We start from the raw sequence: 21,799 nt of genomic DNA, 5'->3' as shown, positions 1-21,799 counted from the left end.
ATGGTGGATGCAGTGTGTCTATTTCAGTAGGCAGTGGCCTCCATCATAAGAGAACAATCATAAGGTAAAACAAAAAAAAGATAATACTTTCAGAAAAGTATTAATTTCTATATATAAAGCAAAGGTATTTTACTGCTAAAAAGACAATATATTTTAGTTTGATCCTACTTTTGAGGACATCTTACAACTCCATAAAGACTGAGAGGTGGGTAAAGTAACTTCCACTACATGCTTCCAAATTCTACTGTAAATCTGAACATGTATCCGCCACAATGGCTATTGACTGTAGGTTTCACTCTGGGTCAGCACACAGTGAAGTCAGCAGATTCGGTGTTCAACAATCAGTAGACAGAGAAGCCTAAAATCTCACGTTTAATAATTTGACGTGACAGTCAAAGCAACGCAGGGTTAATCCTACCAGTTGGTTACTGGACGTGGCTTCCTGAGCGGATGAACAGTGACAGATGATGAGTTTAGTGCCCTGAGGATTGCGCACAAGACAGTCAGTGATCTGCTAACAGCCGTTTAACTCCGCCGAGTACCAGCCGCGGCGGCAGACTGCGAGACCGACGCAATCTGGAGGACTTGTTCAGATAATTCGCTTAGAGGGGTAATAATTGGTCGAAACGGAACATTCTCCGTGACACAGCCTCAGCTCAAGACTCCCACATCTTCTGACCGGGAACAAAGTGTCAGGAGAGACATCTCCAGGGATCGTTACGCGCAACTTTTACGCAACCGGGGAACCTGCCGTTGATCAGATCTCGATGCGCTGTCACCTGCAGCACGGACTACACTACAATCTACACTCACACAGGTGTGATTATGTTGATTGTGCGAACTGCAGGAATGGATGAAACGATCCGCTTCATGCTTTGCTGAAACTAGACCAAACCACAGACACTGGGAACTTGTCTTGAACAGCTTGCCGCGCCGGGTGCCAAAATGAGCTTTTACTACCAGAGCTGGAGGATCTTACAGATATTCTTTGCAACAATAACCGCAGTTCTCACACAAGGTAAGTGACCTGGAAGTTTGCGTGTTGTGGTGTAGCCTATTGCAATCTGAACTGCCCACCAGGGATGAAAACAAGATCAGCTTCTGCCAAAGTCACTGTCACTGTTTAGGCATTCATACTGCTACAGCCTTCTCTAGAGGTCTAAATAATATATAAATGTCCTCATTTGTGCCACAAACTTACATCTTATACTCCACAGTGATACAGAGTTCCAGTGAGCCAAACATGGACATTTATGTATCATGGCAAAGGGGTATGACAGCAGTGAGTGGGATTTATTAAAACATTTAGAATGAAATCAATGAGGAGTGAAATACTTCATGGGTTTATATTACAACTTGAGCCATGCCTTAATGCTCAGTACTTTGCTTCTCTTGGGGAGTATTGCTTTCCCTTATTGATGTCTGTAAGAAAACCGTGTTACCCAATTTTCACAGGACAAACACGAAGCAGACAATCTAAATTCCCAACTTTGATAATAAAGAAAAGCATATCACAAAGGAATTTACTGTAAAGCCTATAACTGCCTCATACTGTAGATGGCTATTTCCAGGGAATGTAGGCTGGCTGATCTATGTGGATAAAATCTTGATTTTATGTTTTTTTAAATCAGCTTTTAGAGCCTCATTGGACATAGCAATCCCTACCAATCACTGCAAAAGCTTAAGCCTCCCCCCTCTCTCTCCCTCCCTCCCTCTCTCTCTCTCTCTCTCTCTCTCTGCCTATCTTCTCCACCCTCTCACTCCCAGGCCCTCAGGGCATTACATATAAGATCACAACATTATCTCTGTATGTTTCTATGTGTAAGATGAGAATATTATGGTCTACTTGATGGAGTACTTTGACCAGACCATGAGATTTTTATGATAATAAGTGTTGTCATCTAACTTTTCTCCTGGAAAGTGCGTAAGACCAGGCCTGTTTCCCAGCTCCACTGTTGCCAGCACATAATTCACCGTCATGACATAAAGTAAATGGCACAACAACAAATCAGCAAAAGAGACTTTACAACAGAACATAAATAAACTACCACCGGATAGTTTTCAACTCACTATATTTCATAATTTTTGGTTAATATTCTCATTGTAACGACCCTAACATTTGAGTTCAGAACAGGCAAGTGAAGTCAAAATCTTTGTGACTTTTCATTTAATTAGGAACGCTTTAATTACCAGCCCTAATTACAGTAGGTGCTTGGAGCAGTCACCACGTTGTGCTTATGTTTCTAACACTCCTTTTTGGATCCCCTTCTCTTTCTAGATGCCCTTTGAGAATTAACCACAATGCTGAAAGATACTTTGCAACTTAAAAAAAAAAAAAAAGTCCCTGGAGTACTAACAGGTTCAACCGCTGTTTACTTCCCAAGGTGGGAAAATGTCTCCCAAAAGACTCAAACCTTTGTACTCACACGGATCTTTATCAGCAAGCTGTCAGACCCGTATGAGGGTTTTGGTGCTTTCTTAAAAGTGCATGTATTGGAAAGGTCAGCCAGTCAAAAGATAAAAAAAACACATAGTTTTAACATCAGCTGACAATAGGGACTGTAGTCTGAGGTGGCCTCTAGCTCACCCAGTAAGAGCATTCGCCCCATGTTGGCTCAGTTGACGGCGCAGGTTCTAATTCGACCTGCTGTCCTTTGCTGGGTGTCGTCCCCCATCTCTCTCCCCTTCAATTCTATCCACTGTCACTTTATAATAAAAGGGAAAAGCCCCCAAAAAGAAAATATAAAAAAATAAATAAATAAATAAATAGAGAATGTAGTCTGCTACAGGTGCTTAATTAGTGTAATTTGCATCTGGTCGATTGCCAACACTTAAAGTATTCGTCATCAGCGTATTGCTAGATATGTCACCCATAACGCTAACATAAAGAAATGATCAAAAACCTTTAAAACACAGCATGAAAGAGAAACTTTATCACACAAAGAGCACTTTTATTCTCTCAATTACTGATTAAAAAGTAGACATCCATTGTTGTCCTCTGTGATGCATTGGGAACCAACTTACTTCTGCAAGCTGTTTTGCACATATGGCAAAAGTCATTACTGCACATTAGAATTCACAGTGGTTCCTCAGCATTTTAATAGAATAATACAAAGATTGATTACAATTGGAGGAACAATGCTAAAAGACAAGCGTGCTGAAAAGAAGCTGACATGCCTATGAACATATTTTAATATAGAGCCTTGAGACAAACCGCAGGGCAAAATGTAGCTCATTAGAAACAGCTGTGTTTTTATTAAAACTGGTGATGAGGAACATTACTTTGAAATGGATCTGTATTAATCCCTAGGTAAACGGTGCAGTTAGATACAGCACAGAAAAAATGTCAGCTAACTTACTACACTTCTTAAAGTTAAGTACCATGTTTACTTTCCATTTGAATGCATGGCAGTAAAGCCTTTAATGGAGTGTATTGGCTTTATACATGTGGCCAAGCTAAAAACACAGAATACCTGAGGGATGTTGTACACATGAAAAGTCACATATCCATTTTGAAGCGTTTTTCTGCTCTTCGCTCAGAGGTACGGTAGTGTTAGTTTCATATGAACAACTCTGCATTTGGACACAGAGAGGGATTAACAAGACTTGATCAACAACATATGATTTGAACATTGGTATTTCTTCTTCTGCCCCCCCCTCCTCCTCATAGAAAGCACTAAGCCTACATACTGTGGATACATTTTTAAAGTAAAGCAACAATGCAAGGCATTGGAAATGAGCAGTCTTGGAGAGGTGGCTTTTAAAGGCAGTTGTAGCATCTGGCAACACATGTTGTACATGTACATGTTGTAACATGGCAACACTGATGCTTTCTGACTCAGCCAAGGAGGAAGTGGAGCTCAGGGTATTCAAAATGAGTGATTTGAGAGGCTGGAACAGCTGGTGCAGCGGATTTAAAAAAAAAAAAAATTTTATTAAATATCCAAACTATTGGCGAAGGAGAAGGATGCACCATAAACAGTGCCTGCAAAGCCTGCTACAAAATAGCCTTATGCTATGTATGCTTCATTTAAATGGTCTCCTGTGGGTTTTCTGGAATGAAAAGCATGTGAAATAACAAGCAGAGCACAGATGACCCATCTAGCCCAACTGTAAAGAGATGAGCCTGCATGTGAAGTACTTTGTTGCCACACTGGCAGTGCATTCTCCCGTCAGGAGACAGTGAGCCAGTTTATTTTCACTCCAGCCGAAGCTGCTGCCAGCTCCGGTATTAAACAGCACATCTGTCACTGTGGCCACTGCTAGGCAAAGCCTGGACTGCCATGTTCCCAGACCCAGTGCCTGCCTCATGCAGTGTGTCAGCAAACATGACTGACACTCTTGTCTGTCTGTGGAGGAGAAAGAAAAAAAAGATGCTGTTGTCTTCCTCCGAGGGCTGTTGGGTTGACATGATCTTGACACATGCTGTATATTCAACGCTGTGTGAAGTGTCAGACCATGATGACAGGCTCTTTGCCGGCGTGGATGAGTGAGGATGAAAAGCAGAACGGGCCTTGATAGACATACCTGTCAAATGCCAGCAACCACGAGGGACATTTCGACTGATATCGACGTAGAAAAGCTTCAAGCCTTCCTCGATGGATAAATAACAATTAATAATTCACTGACAGACATGTTTGTGTCCGCCAACTTTTGTTATACTTTCACAAATGCATCTTATACAAGTCTATAGATCTAGAGATATTATCTCTTTTTGTAGGACATTGTTCACGTTGGTATACCATTGGGATGGTGATTTGTTTAGGTCTCAGATGCCATACCAAAGCTGTTTTTCCAACCATGCTAATGCAGCTTCATCAATTTGATTATAATCTGCCCAAGTAAACCCCAGTGTATTTGTCCTTAATTCACCAAGTAGGGCAATTAGCCACCAGATAAACAGCGCACACTCAGGTCAGCAGCTATAATCTTCATAATTCTATCAAAATGGACGTTTAATGAGGACACATGATGGCCGAGTGACCCCTGCCCATGTCCACTGAGACACTTAACATTAAGCTCTTAAACCAGATCAGAGAATGTTTATGCTGTTGGTTTGTTTTCACTCACTCGCCTTAAAAGGTCATTCTATGCACTTGTGATCGGTATTTAACAGTCAGACAGTAATCCTTGTGATCAATGTACGGCTCTATACTGTCCAACACAAAGCTTCTTACTTACTTACTTACTTTATCTTACTGAATAACATACAGATGCATTTTCAGATGTATTTCTGTTTTAGTTAGATTAATATATAATTTCACGTGGTGATGCTCTACCATTCTTGTTTTTTTTCATGGAGGATCTGCTGGGTATTCCGAGGCCTGCTGACAATCTGAAAAGCCATTTTAAGCCCAGTTTTTGATGGCTGATTTCAACCTTGTGCCAGATGTATCAGGTCCCACCTTTCCTCCCCATATAGAGAAAGCTGATCATCCATGAGAGAGGTGAAAATGGGGCAGTTGAAGGGTATTATTGAAATAATGCAATGACAGGCAATCATTTTTAAGTCAATTTTAAATTTGGAATAAGTAGCAGTAAACAAACAGCTCATAAAAAGGAACTTCTATAGGAAATGAAGAATTCATATTTAGTATATTATCTTTCTGTGACATTATTAGTTACATGGATGATATTAGGGACTGTACGGAAATTATAAGGGGTAAAAAATAAATGTATTTTTCTTTTGGCTTAAGGTAGGACTTTTTATAATCTTTTCTCTAATCTAAAACTTTATTTTAGCTTTCCTTTGCAACAGTTTGGTAGACAGTCAGAAAGACAACTTTAACTTGTTCATTAAGGTGCACTTTACCATATGCAGAGGACAACAATTCTGTCTCTACATCAGGGGTTTACTAACGTTTCAATTGTGGTGCACATAAGAAGTTCCATTAAGATTATAGATTTAAATTGGGGTACACAATTAAACAAGTTGTACCAATGTAATACTGTTATATTATTTTGATATGTTGTGGGGAGAGTGTTGCAGTCACGAGGAGGGTTCAAAGAAACTATTAATATCCCTGCGGAGGGCTTTGCTTTTTGTGTGAAAGTAAACATAAGGTTCGGCCCTCCTCACACAGTACAGTCTCTTAGCAAAGCTGGAGTTCAACCGCTGCTTTTTCCCAGCCTCAGAAACTAAAACAACCATCCCTTGTTGTAATTTACATTATTTTACCTATGTGCTCTGTTACAGGAATTGTTCAGGTTAAGCTCAGAGGCCTTTTAGTGTAATACATTGATGCTCCACTCAGTTGATCAGTTGGCCTTGGATGACTTTTGGTGCTCAAGTGTTTTATGCTGGTATTTTTCACAGTATTTCATTCTCAAATGTCGAGGAGAAATCAATTCCTTAGCTCTGTTTTAGTTTCAACTAGAATTCTAGTTGCTGAGAAATGTGGTATGACATATTCCTGTATCTTTTAACAAGCCTATTTGCTATTTTTACCTCACAGATTTGAGCAGTAAAGAGCTAACTGACTGTAAGAGCCCGGTGCCTTTCCCTGTCTTCTTGCCTGTCAACTACGAGGTGCGAGATGCTGACTTCTTCTTCCTGAAGGAGGCTGGGCAGGACTTCATGAGGAACTCCAGCATGCAGAGCCACACGCAGCCCTTTGTTATCTTGCGGGCCATCCGGCAGCCAGCTGTCAACGCCAGCTACGGCACTATGTCCACAGAGCAGCTTGTGCCTGGAGATTTGGTCCAGACTGTGCAGCATTTCAACGCGCCAGACGTCTTCACCTTTAACTGGAAAATCCAGGCCTTCGTGCTGACGCCTCGGGTTTTCTCCTCCAAGCCCAAAGTGCGGGTGCTCTTCTATGTGGCAGGGAGGGACTGGGGCAGGGGGGAAGGAACTGTGGATGAGCTACCGTGTGTGACAGTGTATGCTTTCTGGCAGACCCAGGAAGTGAGGGGTTCTTGTGCCATGGGAGGTGAGAGAGGAACCTGCATGGCTGAGCTAGCTCCAGCACCTAGCTGGTTTGCTCCGGGGTCAGAGGGCACCAGCAGGGAGAGGCAGGACCCATCTACTGGGAACCCTGTGGAGCTGTACTACCAGACGCAACCCAAAGTCAATGGGAAGTGTGATTCTGTGGACGGAAGTCGTTGGGCTGGCTCAGAGCAGCAGCCAGAGTTTGTTCCTGTCACGCCCATGCAGAGGATTGGCAGTGTGCGTCTTCTGCAGGTGCCTAAAGGAATGGCAACGCTTTCTCGGCTCAAGCTCGGCAATGCCATTGTCATACGGACGTCCTCCAAACCGCTGAAGAAGACTGATATCGCCACCTTCTACATACTCATGGCCAGCTCTGCTCAGCTGACTAACTTCACCCTCAGGTAAGGCTGTGATTTCTGTTTGTTGTGGCTGTATTGCAGACATGCATTACCATACACTGAGTTGAAATATTGAATTTTATTTTATTTGATGGGGACGATGCCAGTCCAAATTAATTGGTCAATAAGAATTCAATACGGGGAATCGTTCGCTCACAGCATGAGCGCTCTTCTCTACTTTTTGCACAAATGCTGTGCCATCAAAAATATGGCAATATTGGAGGAAAATGAGATTCAGCATGGATCATGGCATTTTCTCTGAAAACATGACAGGGGGGCTAACTGTCTCTCTGGGAACTGTGGTAGATTATTCGAGTCAAATTATAAAAATACATGTTTGACTCAGTGAGCACAGCCTGACGACATTAAGGGCTGCGTCAAGCGTGGTAGTCATCAAGGTTGGCGTGGATCAAATAAGATCACGTGTAGCTTGTGACTCATTATTGCTCTGCTGTAAAGGGTACACTCGGGATCTGTGGTATATCAATGCACTGTTATTGAATATGCAAAGATCATGGGGATTACCGGCATAGCTCAATTACATTTCTTCATTTCTCTATGTTCTTATTCGACTGGAGATGAGAGCATTTGTAGTTCCATCTTAAAGTTAATCCTCCGGAGGTCTCTGTGACCTTCTAGGTACTAGAGGCTAATATTATACAGATATTCTTTTTTTTTTTCTCAAAGAAATGTGCTGCCTCAAACTCCTGACGTATTATCCTCTGGAGGACGAAAATACAAACAAACAAAGGAAAAAGAACAACAAAACTGAGTCTGTTCTCAGCATGTCAGTTTGTTACTCCCCTTTTCAAGGTGAAATGATGCAACATGGGAGACTGGCACTTCAAAACTGGATTTGAATTAAATGCCTCCATCTCGCGATGCGTTTTATTGATAGTTTTCATGGTCATCTGCGGCATGATGCCTTTTATTATTATCATCCAGACGGAGATCAAAGAGAACCACGTTGCGTTGCAGCATATCTACATTTGTCGAGGTTAGCTGTCAGAGCAGGCAAGTAGAGATTTACGCTAACTTGATAAAGACAGATTTTTTATTAGTATTCTACACTATCTGCTTTATTTAAAGCCAGCGAGTAATTGGCTGCCAGGAGATGTGAAATACGTTCTCTCAGTTATTCATTTGGGTCGTGTGTAGATTTAGATCATGGGTAAAGTATGTCATAAATTCGTCCTTTACATTGTGTATTAATGATAATTTATGTTGCTGTTTGCAGCGCTGTTGGATGATGCCCAGTGAGGTGTCCTGACTTAAGAACTGGCTCAACAATAAAGTCCTTGAAGGCAGCTTATCTATGTGTTAGTTCCTGCCTGGGAAGTAGTTACAGCCTTTCCTCGTAGATTGGAAAACTCTGTGGTGCACAATCAATACCTCCTGGAAAATAAATATTGTAATTTCATAGTTAGTTCCGACTTGACTTGCAAATGCATGCTTCGGTGGAGGCGAGCAGGTGAGGGGACAGTCATGGATTAATCATTTTTCACCTAGTCCTGGATTCATTCACTTAGACAGTCCCTTGCTCAGATCAATTGTGAATGCTGGAATAGGGCAATATTGATCGAGCCAACAGCTGTGCATGGACGCACATGTACTCGTCAGGTTTCAGAGTTGAGTCTCTCAACATTTCTCTCGGGTCATTCACTTCTTTTCTGGTGTGCCAAAAGTGAAACAAAGAAACAGGAGGCTGAAAGAGCTCTTCATCCTACGTTTCATGGGCTGTCTGGATTTTCCTGCAGAATCTGAGAATCGTTAAATTGCATTACAGACCTTGGCTTTGCATGACTGTATTTTAAAGAGGCTAGACAATGTATTTGCATTATTTAGCTGGGGTTCCTTTTCCTTCTGTCTCTTGATTTTCACTGAAGCAATGAAGCCAAACAAGAAATCCTGATTTCCCCCCCTCTTCATTTTGTCAATTTTAATCATCGCTGCTTTAATTCATTTACTCAGTCACACATGTTTCTGAACACAAAGCAGAGAGCAGAAATGTCGCCTCCACCTCGTCTTGTCTCCTTGTTTTTCCTTTCTTCTTTCTCTCCCCTCACCTCCTATCTCCTCTCCTCTCCTCTCCTCTCCTCTCCTCTCCTCTCCTCTCCTCTCCTCTCCTCTCCTCTCCTCTCCTCTCCTCTCCTCTCCTCTCCTCTCCTCTCCTTTCAGGGCTGCACGGATATGAGGAAAATATCTAATTGTGTTTAGTTTGACTGATATTGCAATTGTGATATGATTCATGATATTGAAGGGACTGATCATTTTGGTATACATTTTTGCATTTCTATTGAAAAATATTAAAATTAAAAGGATTATAGTGTGATTTTTGCGAGGATTTAGTCTGTTGGATACGATTTGTAGGCCGGGATGTCTCAGCACCACAATACTTACAACTCAGAACGGGTTGACACCCCCCCTGCAATTTGGATATTGCACCAGAACATATTTGGATTTCAATAAAATTGTGATTCATTATGCAGCCCTATCTCCTCTCCTCTCCTCTCCTCTCCTCTCCTCTCCTCTCCTCTCCCTAAAACAGTGCCCAGTCTGCCAGGGGTACTTGAGTGGGGGAAGGAAGGGTCAAGTGTTTTGGGGTTCTGAGGGGTTTGTTTAGAAGAACTGGGAGGGAGTGAGGGAGAAGGTGTGTGCTTGGTTGTCTAAATGGCAATGGTTGCTACCCCAGCTGTCATATAGGGGAAGAGTTCTGGTTGCCAACAATTTGGTTGCCTCGACCCTTTGGCATAGGCTCATTGCTATCGTGCCAAATAAAAATAAAATTGCCTCTTTTAGACTCCAGACAGCTCAAAGGATATTATATAACTGTGGCCCCAGCTGGCTAGAGACGGCTGCTGAGGAGAGCTGCGCGGTTGGGCTACGACAAGCAGCTTTTCCTCCTACAAACTGAGGTTATGGACCTCACTGGGCTGACCTTCTACAATTCTGTGCTGCAGGCGTGGCAGATACTAAAATCTTCTCACGATGCAAATGAAACTCCGGGAATGTGGCTGTTTAAAGAACCTTTGTTCTTCAACAACTTTTTAAAGACTCGAACATTACAGTCTGCCAGCCTGCGGGCCAGTCTCAGAGAGGCTGGGTGTACCAAGCTGGGTCACCTGATGAAGATGACTGCCGCATCTGTTGACGTCCCACGAGCGAGTAGCAACATCACCTCCATCAGGCTGATCAACAGGGTGGTGAATGAAGTTTGTGCTGCCCTAGAGCGACCTCAGCGAACTGTGGTAGAGAATCGGACTCTGTGTGGTCAACGGAGTGAGGGGTGGGAGTACAGTCTCCCCTCTCTGACCATCACCCCCAGCTGTGGGGGAGTGGCGGGGGAAGCAGGCCATCTACTGTCTTTTTCAACCTGCATGAAAGTCCTGAACCTGCGGTATTTGGCTGAGCTGAAGGAGTCGAGGTGGACTGAGTTTTTTGGTCCAGACGTTTCCCCGTAAGGCAGTTGGCGTTCCCTGTACAAACTGCCCGTTGAAAAGCGGGCAGCAGACCTTCAATGGAGGATTGTACATGTGGCTATAGCGATGAACAGATACAGAGCACTCTAGTATCAGAGCGCACTCCTGTTATTGATGTCTGTAGCTGGAGTCAAGGGACATACAAATTTGAGGTCGATTGACAGAAAGACAAGCCACACCTGTCGGTTTCTGCGAAATGAACCTGCCACTCTCAGGGAGAGTTTGATAAAGGTCAAAGATAAAGTGTTGTTATTCCATCATCACACACCCATGTGAAGGGTAATTAGATGATCCCTTTAGTGTACGCTCAGAAAGGTGAGTAGAAGAAGTATGAGCTCACAGTTTAACTTTTTGTCTTCTTCTTAACGGCTATAAAAAGATGAAGCACAATAGTTTGGCTTGTTCTATGGGTTTTATTTAAAGGCAGCAGTGTGGCGATAAATAAACCGGAGCTTTTGTATTAACAGGCCACCGTGTCAGTGAGCTCTGCAACCAGGGAGTCTAATCAGTCATCTGTAGGACTTTTCACATCCATTTTTAGTGCTGTGCTGCCTGCCATCTGGCAGACGTGTTGGCATGAACGTCTCTCCAACTCCCTAAACGGCTCCATAAGTACGATAAGCACGTTTCCGATGGCTGGCCATCAGACTGGCTAAACGGTGGACATTTGCCTGCATAATAAACGATTGCATCTGTTTCCGATTGCGCTGGGGTTCACCGGTGGTACCGTGGCCCTGCAGTGATGGATTCACAAAGCCAAGGATGGTAACACAAATTATATCAGGGAAGCAATTATAAACCTTATGTACTGTAGCATCTCGATAGCAGCCATGGTGATGAAATGCAACTGTGCCTGGATGTGTAGCCCACACAGAGATTACAATCTATCTTGCACCGTAGGTCTTTGATCAGACTCAGTCTCTGTTTTCCTGAATTATGTATTTTGCTTTTTGGAATAGTGCTATTGTTTTACTTTCCTTTGTTGGTCACGGCTCTGTGATCTTTCAAATAAGTTTAAAGAAAACAGCATTCTACAAATACATATGGGGAAAGGAACTGACTGATGAAGGCCAAGTTTGCATGTCCGTACCAGTTTGCATGTGTGTGTGTGTGTGTGTGTGTGTGGTAGCATTTTTTCATGCATGCATGTGTGCGGGAGTGGATGAAGAGTATGTAAAAGGTAAAAGAATAGTGCCACTCATGCCGTGCCTGGTCAGAAGTGAGATGGATGGCAGGTGCAGCACATGAGAGTTGCTTTTCTCACACACTGTCAGCTTCAGTCTCCACAGCCATCCATCTTCCCTGCCCGGTGCCTCCCTCTGCCCACTGCCTCCTCAGGACCAGCTAACCAAAGCCATGGACACTGTTTGCTGCTTTCAACCACTGAGAAGAAAAACGCCTCTTCCAGTCGCAATGGATTTTATTAATGTGGGTGGAGGGCTTAGAGAGAAAAAGAGCTTCAGATAAGTCTTCTTGTTACTGCCACTTTTTATTAGTTAAACTCTGCTCCACGCAGCTCAATACACAGGTGTTTGATCACAGCAGGGTATGTTACACAAGTCATTACTAGATTAACAGTCCTCCTAGGTTTTCTAATTAATACACTGCATGCCATCCTGCTTAGTACCTCATTGATTATGCCGGATTACATTGCACTTACAATTCTCTTCAGTCAGCATCAGTGGTGCTATTTATATTATACAGAAATAGGAAATGCCAGTTGGGGGAGGCAGCACTTTTTAAAATCATATTGCAATTCTTTGATAGATTTTGCATGTGCAATATTCAATGCATAACATGTGAATGACGTTTTCAGCCACGCTAGCACCATGGCTCCAGACTGAAATACCTAAAAAAAAAAAATATTGGATAGATTGTAATGAAATTTGGTACAGACATTTATGGTTTGCAGAGGATGAATCCTAATTGCTTTAGTGATCCTCTGCCTTTTCCTCTAGTGCCACCATGAAGTTCACATTCACAGTGAAATATCTACACTAATTTGATGGGATGCCATAGCATTTGGGTCAGACGTTCATGTCCCCTCTTCAGGAAAAAACAGCAATAACCAGATAATAATAATAATAATAATAATAATAATAATAATAATAATAATAATAATAATCCAATACTGTTAACACTTTTGGTTTATGCAAAATGACATGACCATGACATTTCATCAGCCTCGGGTGGACTTTGAGTTTAGTGGTACTTAATTAGCAAATGTTAGCATGCTAACACGCTAAATTAGGATGGTAACCTGGTAAACATTATACCTGCTAAATATCAGCAGGTTAGCATGTTAGCATGCTGCTGTTAGCATTTAGCTCATAGCACCGCTGTGCTTCATTCCAGCATGGTGCTTTGAGGACGGGCCCAGGTTGCTGCCAGATTTTATCATATCATATCACTACTTATTGTGCGTTTTTAATAAACAATAAATAAAGTTTTACCACATTTAAAAAAATCTGCAACATTTATATTAACTATGTTTTTTGTTATGTATTCCAAACATATCAAAAAAGAAGAAAAAAAGCACTAAATATCAAAATCTCCATATAAAAAACTCAGTTATGCTGAGGCGTATATGGTTGCTGGTTGTCATAGTAACACAACTCGCTTTCTGGCGGAAGAGATTTTCAGGAGCTGAGCAGTCAGAAAAACAGTGACTGTCAGAGCAAGTGATGGAAAGATGTGACACGGTAAACAGAGCTTAAAGAAATGCTGGGGCATCTCAACCCTCAACACAGTCTCACAGGCAGAGACGAGTGAATCTGAGCCGCAGCAAAAACCGAAATCACACAGAACACTACCAGGCTTACTAAAGGCTTAATGCAAAGGTTTTAGCTGCTTGCGGAAGATGGACATCCATCATTGTCAGGCGATAGTAGCGCTGTGGTATTTTACGTTCCCAACATTATATATGTGTGATGTAGCTCTTGTTTTGTCTGCACAAGGTCTGGGTATACTGCACAGCAGGTCTGGGTATACTGCACAGCAGGTCTGGGTATACTGCACAGCAGGTCTGGGTATACTGCACAGCAGGTCTGGGTATACTGCACAGCAGAAGAAAACAGGTCTGAAAACCTTCCCCTTCCATGCCTTTTGGGAAATTGTAATAGTCACAATCATAAGATAAATACTTCATCTGAGACTGCACATTGTGTGGCAGTGTGACTTTAATTAAAAGTTGGTTTGAAAAGTAATTGTAGAAACAGAAATAATTAACATGGGCCATTCTGTTACCTCTTTTGTTTTGCAATTAACAGGGTAACAAGGTGCACCCTGCTTCTTGTTATCACCTCATCTTTCATCTTCCCTAACCAGAAAGTTCATAGCTTTTAAATCAACACTGCACGTATTTCTCTTTACTCATTTAGTACTGTTGGCCACCCCTTTCTGTTCACTACTGTAATTCAATCTAATGCAGAGTACACAGAGAAGCTACTTTAATTTACTATACTAACACAGAGCACATGCAGCCCTACAATATTTGGCTCATTTTTGCACTTTCTTTGATGAGAACTGCTCACAGCCAGAGTTGGAATTCTCAATTTGTTAGTTCAGTGTGTTTCCTAAGACACTCTGCTGCAGCAACCTCTGTTGCCAGAGACTGAGAGGTAAGAGGCTACTTCATGGTAAAAAATATGGCCATTACATGTCCACTGACTCTAAAATTGAGGCATTCAGCAGTGTGCAATCATGACCCAAAGACTTACAGGTTTTTTATTTTCCAGCACCAGATGATTATGCCTTTTAGCCCTCTGCTGCTCCCTGGTTTTACCTGTGTTAATCAGATGAATCGGCTGCTGTTGTGTGCAGCTGGAATGGAAACCGGCAGTCTCCGGAGGTCATGATGGCCCAAGATTAACACCATGATTGAAAAAAACACTGCACAATCATCCCTTTTTAATTGTGACCTTTAACCTGTGAGCTCTTTGTCTGTTTGAACCTTTAGTGGTGTCACAAATGCCACAAGATGAGACAAATCCAATCTTTCTGACAAAGAGACAGAGGGAAAAACGGGAGACCTTTCTATCTTGCACTCCTGTGGTTAAGGCATTGGATCAGACATTGCGGCTCTACAGCAAGGACTTTCCATGCTGAGATCAGTGGCCACTTAAGACCTTCCTTCCAGATTACATGTGCAGATGTTGGCACGGACAAGGGTTCACACACAGAGCTCACCACAAATCCATTAAGAGGTCATCTTAAATATTTCAATTAAGGTAATGCACGTTGGTAGACTGATTTGTTTCATTGTGCTGAACAGGCCAGCAATGTCTCCTTTTCTTTCAGTTGAACTCCCAGCCCAAAGCAGGAGAAGTGTATAGATTGCTGTTGCTCCTATCTTAGATTACACCGCCTCAGAAATTCATAATGTGCTTAACACTTTGTGTTAATCTCAAAGATTCAGAGATAAACCCCACAGCTTTGCATGCAGATGAAAACCAAAGAATTATACGAGGATGTTCTGAACTATTTCAGACAGCTTTTCTGAGTCTCATTATTAGTACAGAATAATAAAGGAGCTATACTTTGTGAGAAAAGTTGTCAATATGGATTATTAGTATTGTTGCAGCAGAGGGCTGGAGTTTTACATGTGTGCCTCGCCTGGACTTACTTGATTGCAGTTCTTGTAGATGAATATCTCATTAACATTTTACCTACTGCAAGCTGGCCAGGCCCACTGGGAAGGTGTACATGTTTGGCTGCATAATGCGGATCATTTACAAATTAGAGGCCAAGAAAACGAATGGTCATTAGTACAGTTTAAATAATGAGCACAGAAAAGGATGAACACAAAGAACAATGCTTTCTTCCAAATGCAAGAGGTTAGGTAGGTGGGTGGCAGTAAATCACTGATTTTTAGTCTAATAAACATTCAGTTGCATTACTGTTCCAAGTGAAATATGAAATGTATGAGGCTGCCTTCTTGTAAGAGAAATCCTGGTCAGGTAGTTTGAATGAATGAATAAATCAAATATATTCTATGTCAGGAATTGTATACCATACACTGGGAATGGAAACTGTAATAATAATTTGTCACAAGCAAATCCAAAAAAAAAAAGAAAATAAGGTATAAATATGTTTGGTTAATTGTTCACATTATTTGTCACTTAAACTTTGGAAAAATAAACATTCACTGCCCCGGATTCCATTGGTTGTTAGTACGGGACATTCCACATTTACCACATTCTTGACCTTTTTCGTTTTTTGACTTTCCACAGAGCGACAGTAAAGAAAGGTGTGACCTTTCGAACAGCGACACCCAGTAACTCTTTACTGTGGGACATCACTCTGGATATGGGTGCAGATGGAGCCATCGCGGTTATTTGTCAGAGGAAGGCTCCTATACCTGGGAAAAGGCAAGTCGCTTCTCTTTACATCACTCTGTTTGCCACTGTATGCTATCAATGTGTATCTAGTGTGTTGTCGCTGGGAGTTTATACATATTCATAGGCTTCAATTGCTATTTTTGAATGGACAAATAACAAAGGTCCAAAGGGAATTTTTCATGTACTGTTGGTTGCCAGTATCTTTTGCTGATAAAAGTGGCATTTTTGTAATGTACCGTATGTCCTGCAAAGAATATCAGTATTTGTCTCAGCACCTGTGGAGTAAAAGACAAACTACCTGCGCTGTACAAGCCTGACAACGGCTTACTGCAGAAGTATACTGTGCTGCATCCTGGGAGGACGTCTCTTATACTAAGCACAGGTTTGCTGCAGGTGCTCCTGTAAAGTTGCCCCTTGTAAACAGCTCTTGCTTTTCCCCTCTTTATTGTCCACTTCTCATCTGTGCTTTAATCCTTTCTAAACATTTACCAGCTGTGCACATCCATGCATTCCTAGTATGCAGTAAAACATATTTTAACCTATGACTTAAAGGCTTCAAGCAGGGAAGGTTGTTATAGAAAAACTGAGCCATTTTCAAACTAAAACTAAAACACTAAAAATATTTACAAGACATGTGCAGCTTGGTCTGATCCAACTTATCTCATTGGGCTTCTAAGAAGTACTTAACTTGCCCCTTAACCTCATTAAAAAGAGCTACATCCTAGCAGCCTCTCAGATGTCCTTTTTATTTTCAGCTGAGTGCATTTCATTGAAACGAGGTGAGGTGAGGTCATTCCAGAGTTAAGTCATATACCGGTAAGCGTGGCCAATGCCTCCTGAGATTACAGGACACCTTTTATAAAAAGGGCAGAGAAAACACAGGGTAAAAGGTTTGTCATGCCCTCTTAAGCCTTATCTGTCTTGCCTTGTTGCCACAACAGTAGCCTTAATTTAAACCTCTAATTCAGTTCATATTGTATAGGCTATAACCTTCAGGAAAATGTAATGCAGAAAAAAATGAGTTTATTTAACAGCCATGCTAGTGGCTGTAGGCCAGCGGTACTTGCTAAATGCTAACATCAGCATGCTCACAATGTTTATCTGTGTTTTAAGCCCCCAACGTCTCTAGGATTAGGCACTAGGATTAGGCAATGGTTATGGTTATGATTATGGTTAGGGTTAGGGTTAAGGTTAGGTGCCTTGAAGTCAACGGTCGCAGCGCTGCCTTGAAGTCGATTAGGCAATGTTTATGCTTAGGTTATGGTTATGGTTATGGTTAAGGTTAAGGTTAGGGTTAGGTGCCTTGAAGTCAACGGTCGCAGCGCTGCCTGGAAGGAGAAGTTGGGGGCTGAAAACACCATTGAGCGCTCACAATGACAATGCTAGCCCGCTGATGTGTAGCAATTATAATGTTTACCAAGTTGACCATTTTAGTTTTGCGTGTTAGCATGCTTATACCACCACAGACCACCATTGGAAACATATGTATGGTAGTGAATGGGGGAAAAACAAATGATTTTTTGATCCTGTTTGAATTGAGCCATGAATTACACATATGATGTTCGTCAATTTAAAAGATCATTTTGCAAGTCAAGAAAGTCTCTGTTTGTTGAAAAACAGTTGAAGTATAAGACTGTGAAAATACATAATTAGAAAGACTAGTCACCTCAAAGTCGCATAAGTGACTACTCGCTGAGGCTACGATGCCCGTGTGTTTTGGACCGGGATGTAACGTTACTCACACGAGCAGCGCATCTTGCTCGTTCTTTGTTCTCGGCTGATAAAAAGACGCTGTATAAAACACATCAGTGTATTTCATCACATGCAATTCACGGCTCAATTCAAATGGGATCAAAAAAATGATCAGTCTCTTCTCATTCACTACCGTACATATTTTTTTCCGAAATAAGGTCCTATGAGGTCTACCGGAAGGGGAGGGACTTCGGAGGGATGTCATTAGTTTTGCAAGTATTTGGTTAGAAACCAAAAGTACTGGGCAAATTAAAATGTTGACTTGATGATGGTACAAGATGAAAAGTAAAGGGATTACCAAAGTTCATCCTGAAGGAGAAAGTGTGGAGACATTTCACTTAACAACCAGAAATGCAAGCCCCACTCACCCACCCTAGACCAATGGTCCCAAAGAGTCAAAGCTGTCAACTGTATGGAAAATATAACAGCAAAACTACAGTTCAGGGTGGACTTTTATTTAGAGAGGTGGTCACCTGTTATACCAGTATACAGCAAACAGCAAATAGAGTGTACAATTTTAACAGGTCACTTATAATTTGGAAAGTAACTTTTCACCTGTGTATGTAACTTCATGTAAATAATATCTGTATCTGTACCATGTTCAGTCCTTCCAGAAAAATGCGGAGTTTTTTTGTGATTGTTGCGGGCAAAAATCCTTGATTATGTGGCACGTTTTCTTAAAAAATGTGATGGAATATGCGGGATATTTACGCAATTTTATGCAATGAAATTGCAGGAACTTGCAAAAACTGCGGTTTGATGAAAAAGAGAAAAAAAGTGATTCCCCCAACATCCTGCTTTTCGATAATGTACATGTCGCGTAATTATGTCACTTCATATCGTTCCCATGGCAACAGGGGAAAATGGCTGCTCTTGTGTGAAGTAAACGCAACATTTTTCAACTTTCTGCTAAGATATACAGTATAGGCCAAAAGTTTGGACACACCTTCTCATTCAATGTGTTTCCTTTTTATTTTCATGACTATTTACATTTTAGATTCTCACTGAAGGCATCAAAACTATGAATGAACACATATGGAATTATGTACTTAACAAAAAAGTGTGAAATAACTGAAAACATGTCTTATATTTTAGATTCCTCAAAGTAGCCACCCTTTGCTTTTTTTATTAATAAGGGAAAAAAATTCCACTAATTAACCCTGACAAAGCACACCTGTGAAGGTAAAACCATTTCAGGTGACTACCTCATGAAGCTCATTGAGAGAACACCAAGGGTTTGCAGAGTTATCAAAAAAAGCAAAGGGTGGCTACTTTGAAGAATCTAAAATATAAGACATGTTTTCAGTTATTTCACACTTTTTTGTTAAGTACATAATTCCATATGTGTTCATTCATAGTTTTGATGCCTTCAGTGAGAATCTACAATGTAAATAGTCATGAAAATAAAGAAACACATTGAATGAGAAGGTGTGTCCAAACTTTTGGCCTGTACTGTATGTGACTTTTTTTGCAACGAAAATGCGGGGATTACGATATCATGAAAGCCCCGCATATTTTGCGCGGAAATCGGCAATTTATGCGGCAAAAGTGCGGTGTATTTGAAAAAAAATATATATAAATATGCAGACTTTGGCTGATTATGCATTGAATTATGTGATCGCATAATTGCGTTTTTCTGGAGGGACTGCATGTTGCGTATGACTCTTTGTCAAGGATCTTGTTTTAATAAATGTTAAAAAAAATGCCAACCTAACGGTAGCACTAAAGGAAAAGTCAGGGGATCACCAAAGTCAATAGGATTTATCCTCTGCGGACCATGAATGGATATGGATAGATATTTGTGTCTGGATGTAAGTTGTGGGCCGACAGATTGACCGCTAGCGTGGCCGAGAAGTCATCTTACGTTAGGTGAGCTAACTGTTCTAACTGACCATCCAGCTGTCTTGAATACTATTTATGTTGTTGTTGTGCACTTGCCTTTAATTCTTTATTTTTTCTTTTTGCCATTCATGTTTGCCAATGCTCCAAAAAACGGATCCATTGAGATTGAACTCAAACAGTAAGATTATTTCTGCCTCTAGAGCAGCTCCAAGAAACACTTGTAAAACTAAAGCTCTAAGCTGTGTGTGAATGGTTGGCATAGCTGGTAAAGTACAAGTGTATGCTGCCAACTTTCCCAGGATGAAAAAAATAAGTACTAATAAAATTAGACAAAGAAAAACCTTTTTAAATTGAACTTTGCTTCAATATAAACTAAAAAAAGATTGATTTACTCCCCGTACAGGATAGGTTTATACTTTTAGGAGCTAAACATGTGGGTTTGTCTGACTTGTGAAAGGTCATACAACAATAGACAGACACAGCTTGCTTTAAACAGAGACAAAACACTGACCTGGTGTGCTTGTCATAATGTGTTTGACCTCATTAAGTTGTTTTCCCCATTTGGCATGGATTATGACATTGTTTATCACAACCTCTTTATGGGTTAACATATTCTTTCACTCAGTCATTCTGGCTTATCCTCTCCAAAATGTCATGAAACTAACACAACCCCTGCAGAGAGTGTCCACTGTCATGCCACTGTGGGGATTGCTCTGACTTTTTGTCTTCCTGGCTTTAGTGAGCACTAAACGTATTTGCTGTACCAGTACATTAAAGCTTGTGTTATCCTCTGTCACAGCAGCTTGGTTTAAATCTTAACATTAAAGCACTACTACTCACAGACAGACTGTAAACAAGTTGTCGAAGCATCATCACGCTGCAAGCTTCACAAGAGTAACTGAGGGCGTAAATAGCACGGCGTCATCCCCATATCTTACAGATATTTGTGTTAATGCACGCTTAAGAGGATATATACATGCTTATGGAAGTCAAGCATATCTTGTTTTGATACTTGAGCAGAATGCCATTATTATCTTTTAATCTCAGGTCTCGGAGCAATATGCTGAGATTATTCAATTACACTAAATCTCTGTCTTGCCCTTAATAAGTGCACGTATAGTGGAGCACCGAGTGAGATGGGGGATACTGTGAAGGACTTTTGTGTGCTTTGTTGTTGAGTTTGGAACTTAATGGAGGATTAACAAAATATGATTTTCAGTTTCTCCAATTGTTGCCTTAATGCAGAAAGGCAGCTGGTATTCAGCCCTTTAGAGGTCATTTCCACGCAGTACACAGGACTTATTGTCTGTCTGTACAGCCCTGACACAGATATTTATAGCATTTACACACATATGCGCTGTGGGTCTGATAATGTCCATGTGGGTATGTGTATGCTTATTGTGTTTTTGTCCACCAATATATCTTTTCTAGAGTTCAATAATAAAATAAAACCCAGGATACAAACTCGGGCCATGGAAGAAAATTGAATCCATGGCGAGGACACTCTGTTCTAGCTGGCATCACTGAGAGGCCATTATAAGTTACAAAGGCTTATACTTTGTTCTGTATGCAGGATGCCGCTGTCCTCGTACCACCTTTTATTCAGTTCACATTTAGCAGTACCGGCAGCTCAAGGATAGGGCCAGCACAGGGAAATTCAGCTCCATTTTTTATTTTTTTTAAGTTTACATTGTGAAAATGCCTAGAGATGCAAAGCCCTCTGCAAAAAAAAAAAAAAAAAATAAAGAGCACAGGGTATTGTCGCAACTACTGGGATCACATCTAAAAATGTCTACACTTTCTTTCCACAGGGCCGAATTCATAACATTACTTTGGAATTTTGAGCTTTTGATCACCAGAAAGTCTCAATCTTCATCTGTTTTTCTTTTAGGGCTGGGCAACAATTAAAAGTTTTAATTGCGATTAATCGCATGATTTTCCTGATTAATCGCGATAATAACGTGTTAACTTGCCCAGCCCTAGTTTTTTTTTCTTTCAACAGTCCCAACAATTTCCTAAACATGAAATAACTGCAGCCTGGTAACAGACATTAAAGTA

The 21,799-nt window shown here is 41.2% G+C and overlaps 1 protein-coding gene across 1 annotated transcript in view; it reads left to right on the top strand.

The window, feature by feature from the left end:
- Window positions 1-335: 335 nt before the first annotated feature.
- Window positions 336-21,799, top strand: part of LOC120561424 (transmembrane protein 132D) — a 34,238-nt gene continuing 12,774 nt past the window's right edge. The window contains exons 1-3 of the mRNA XM_039804540.1: window positions 336-1,018; window positions 6,456-7,332; window positions 16,040-16,177. Of these exons, the coding sequence (XP_039660474.1) occupies window positions 946-1,018; window positions 6,456-7,332; window positions 16,040-16,177 (1,088 nt within the window). The 5' untranslated portion in view covers window positions 336-945. The remainder of the gene's footprint in view (window positions 1,019-6,455; window positions 7,333-16,039; window positions 16,178-21,799) is intronic.

The sequence above is a fragment of the Perca fluviatilis genome, chromosome 6, assembly GCF_010015445.1.
Source record: "Perca fluviatilis chromosome 6, GENO_Pfluv_1.0, whole genome shotgun sequence".
In the NCBI taxonomy this organism is placed as follows: Eukaryota; Metazoa; Chordata; class Actinopteri; order Perciformes; family Percidae; genus Perca; species Perca fluviatilis.
Note: the sequence above shows the minus strand (reverse complement) of the source record. Positions and strands in the feature narration are given on the sequence as shown.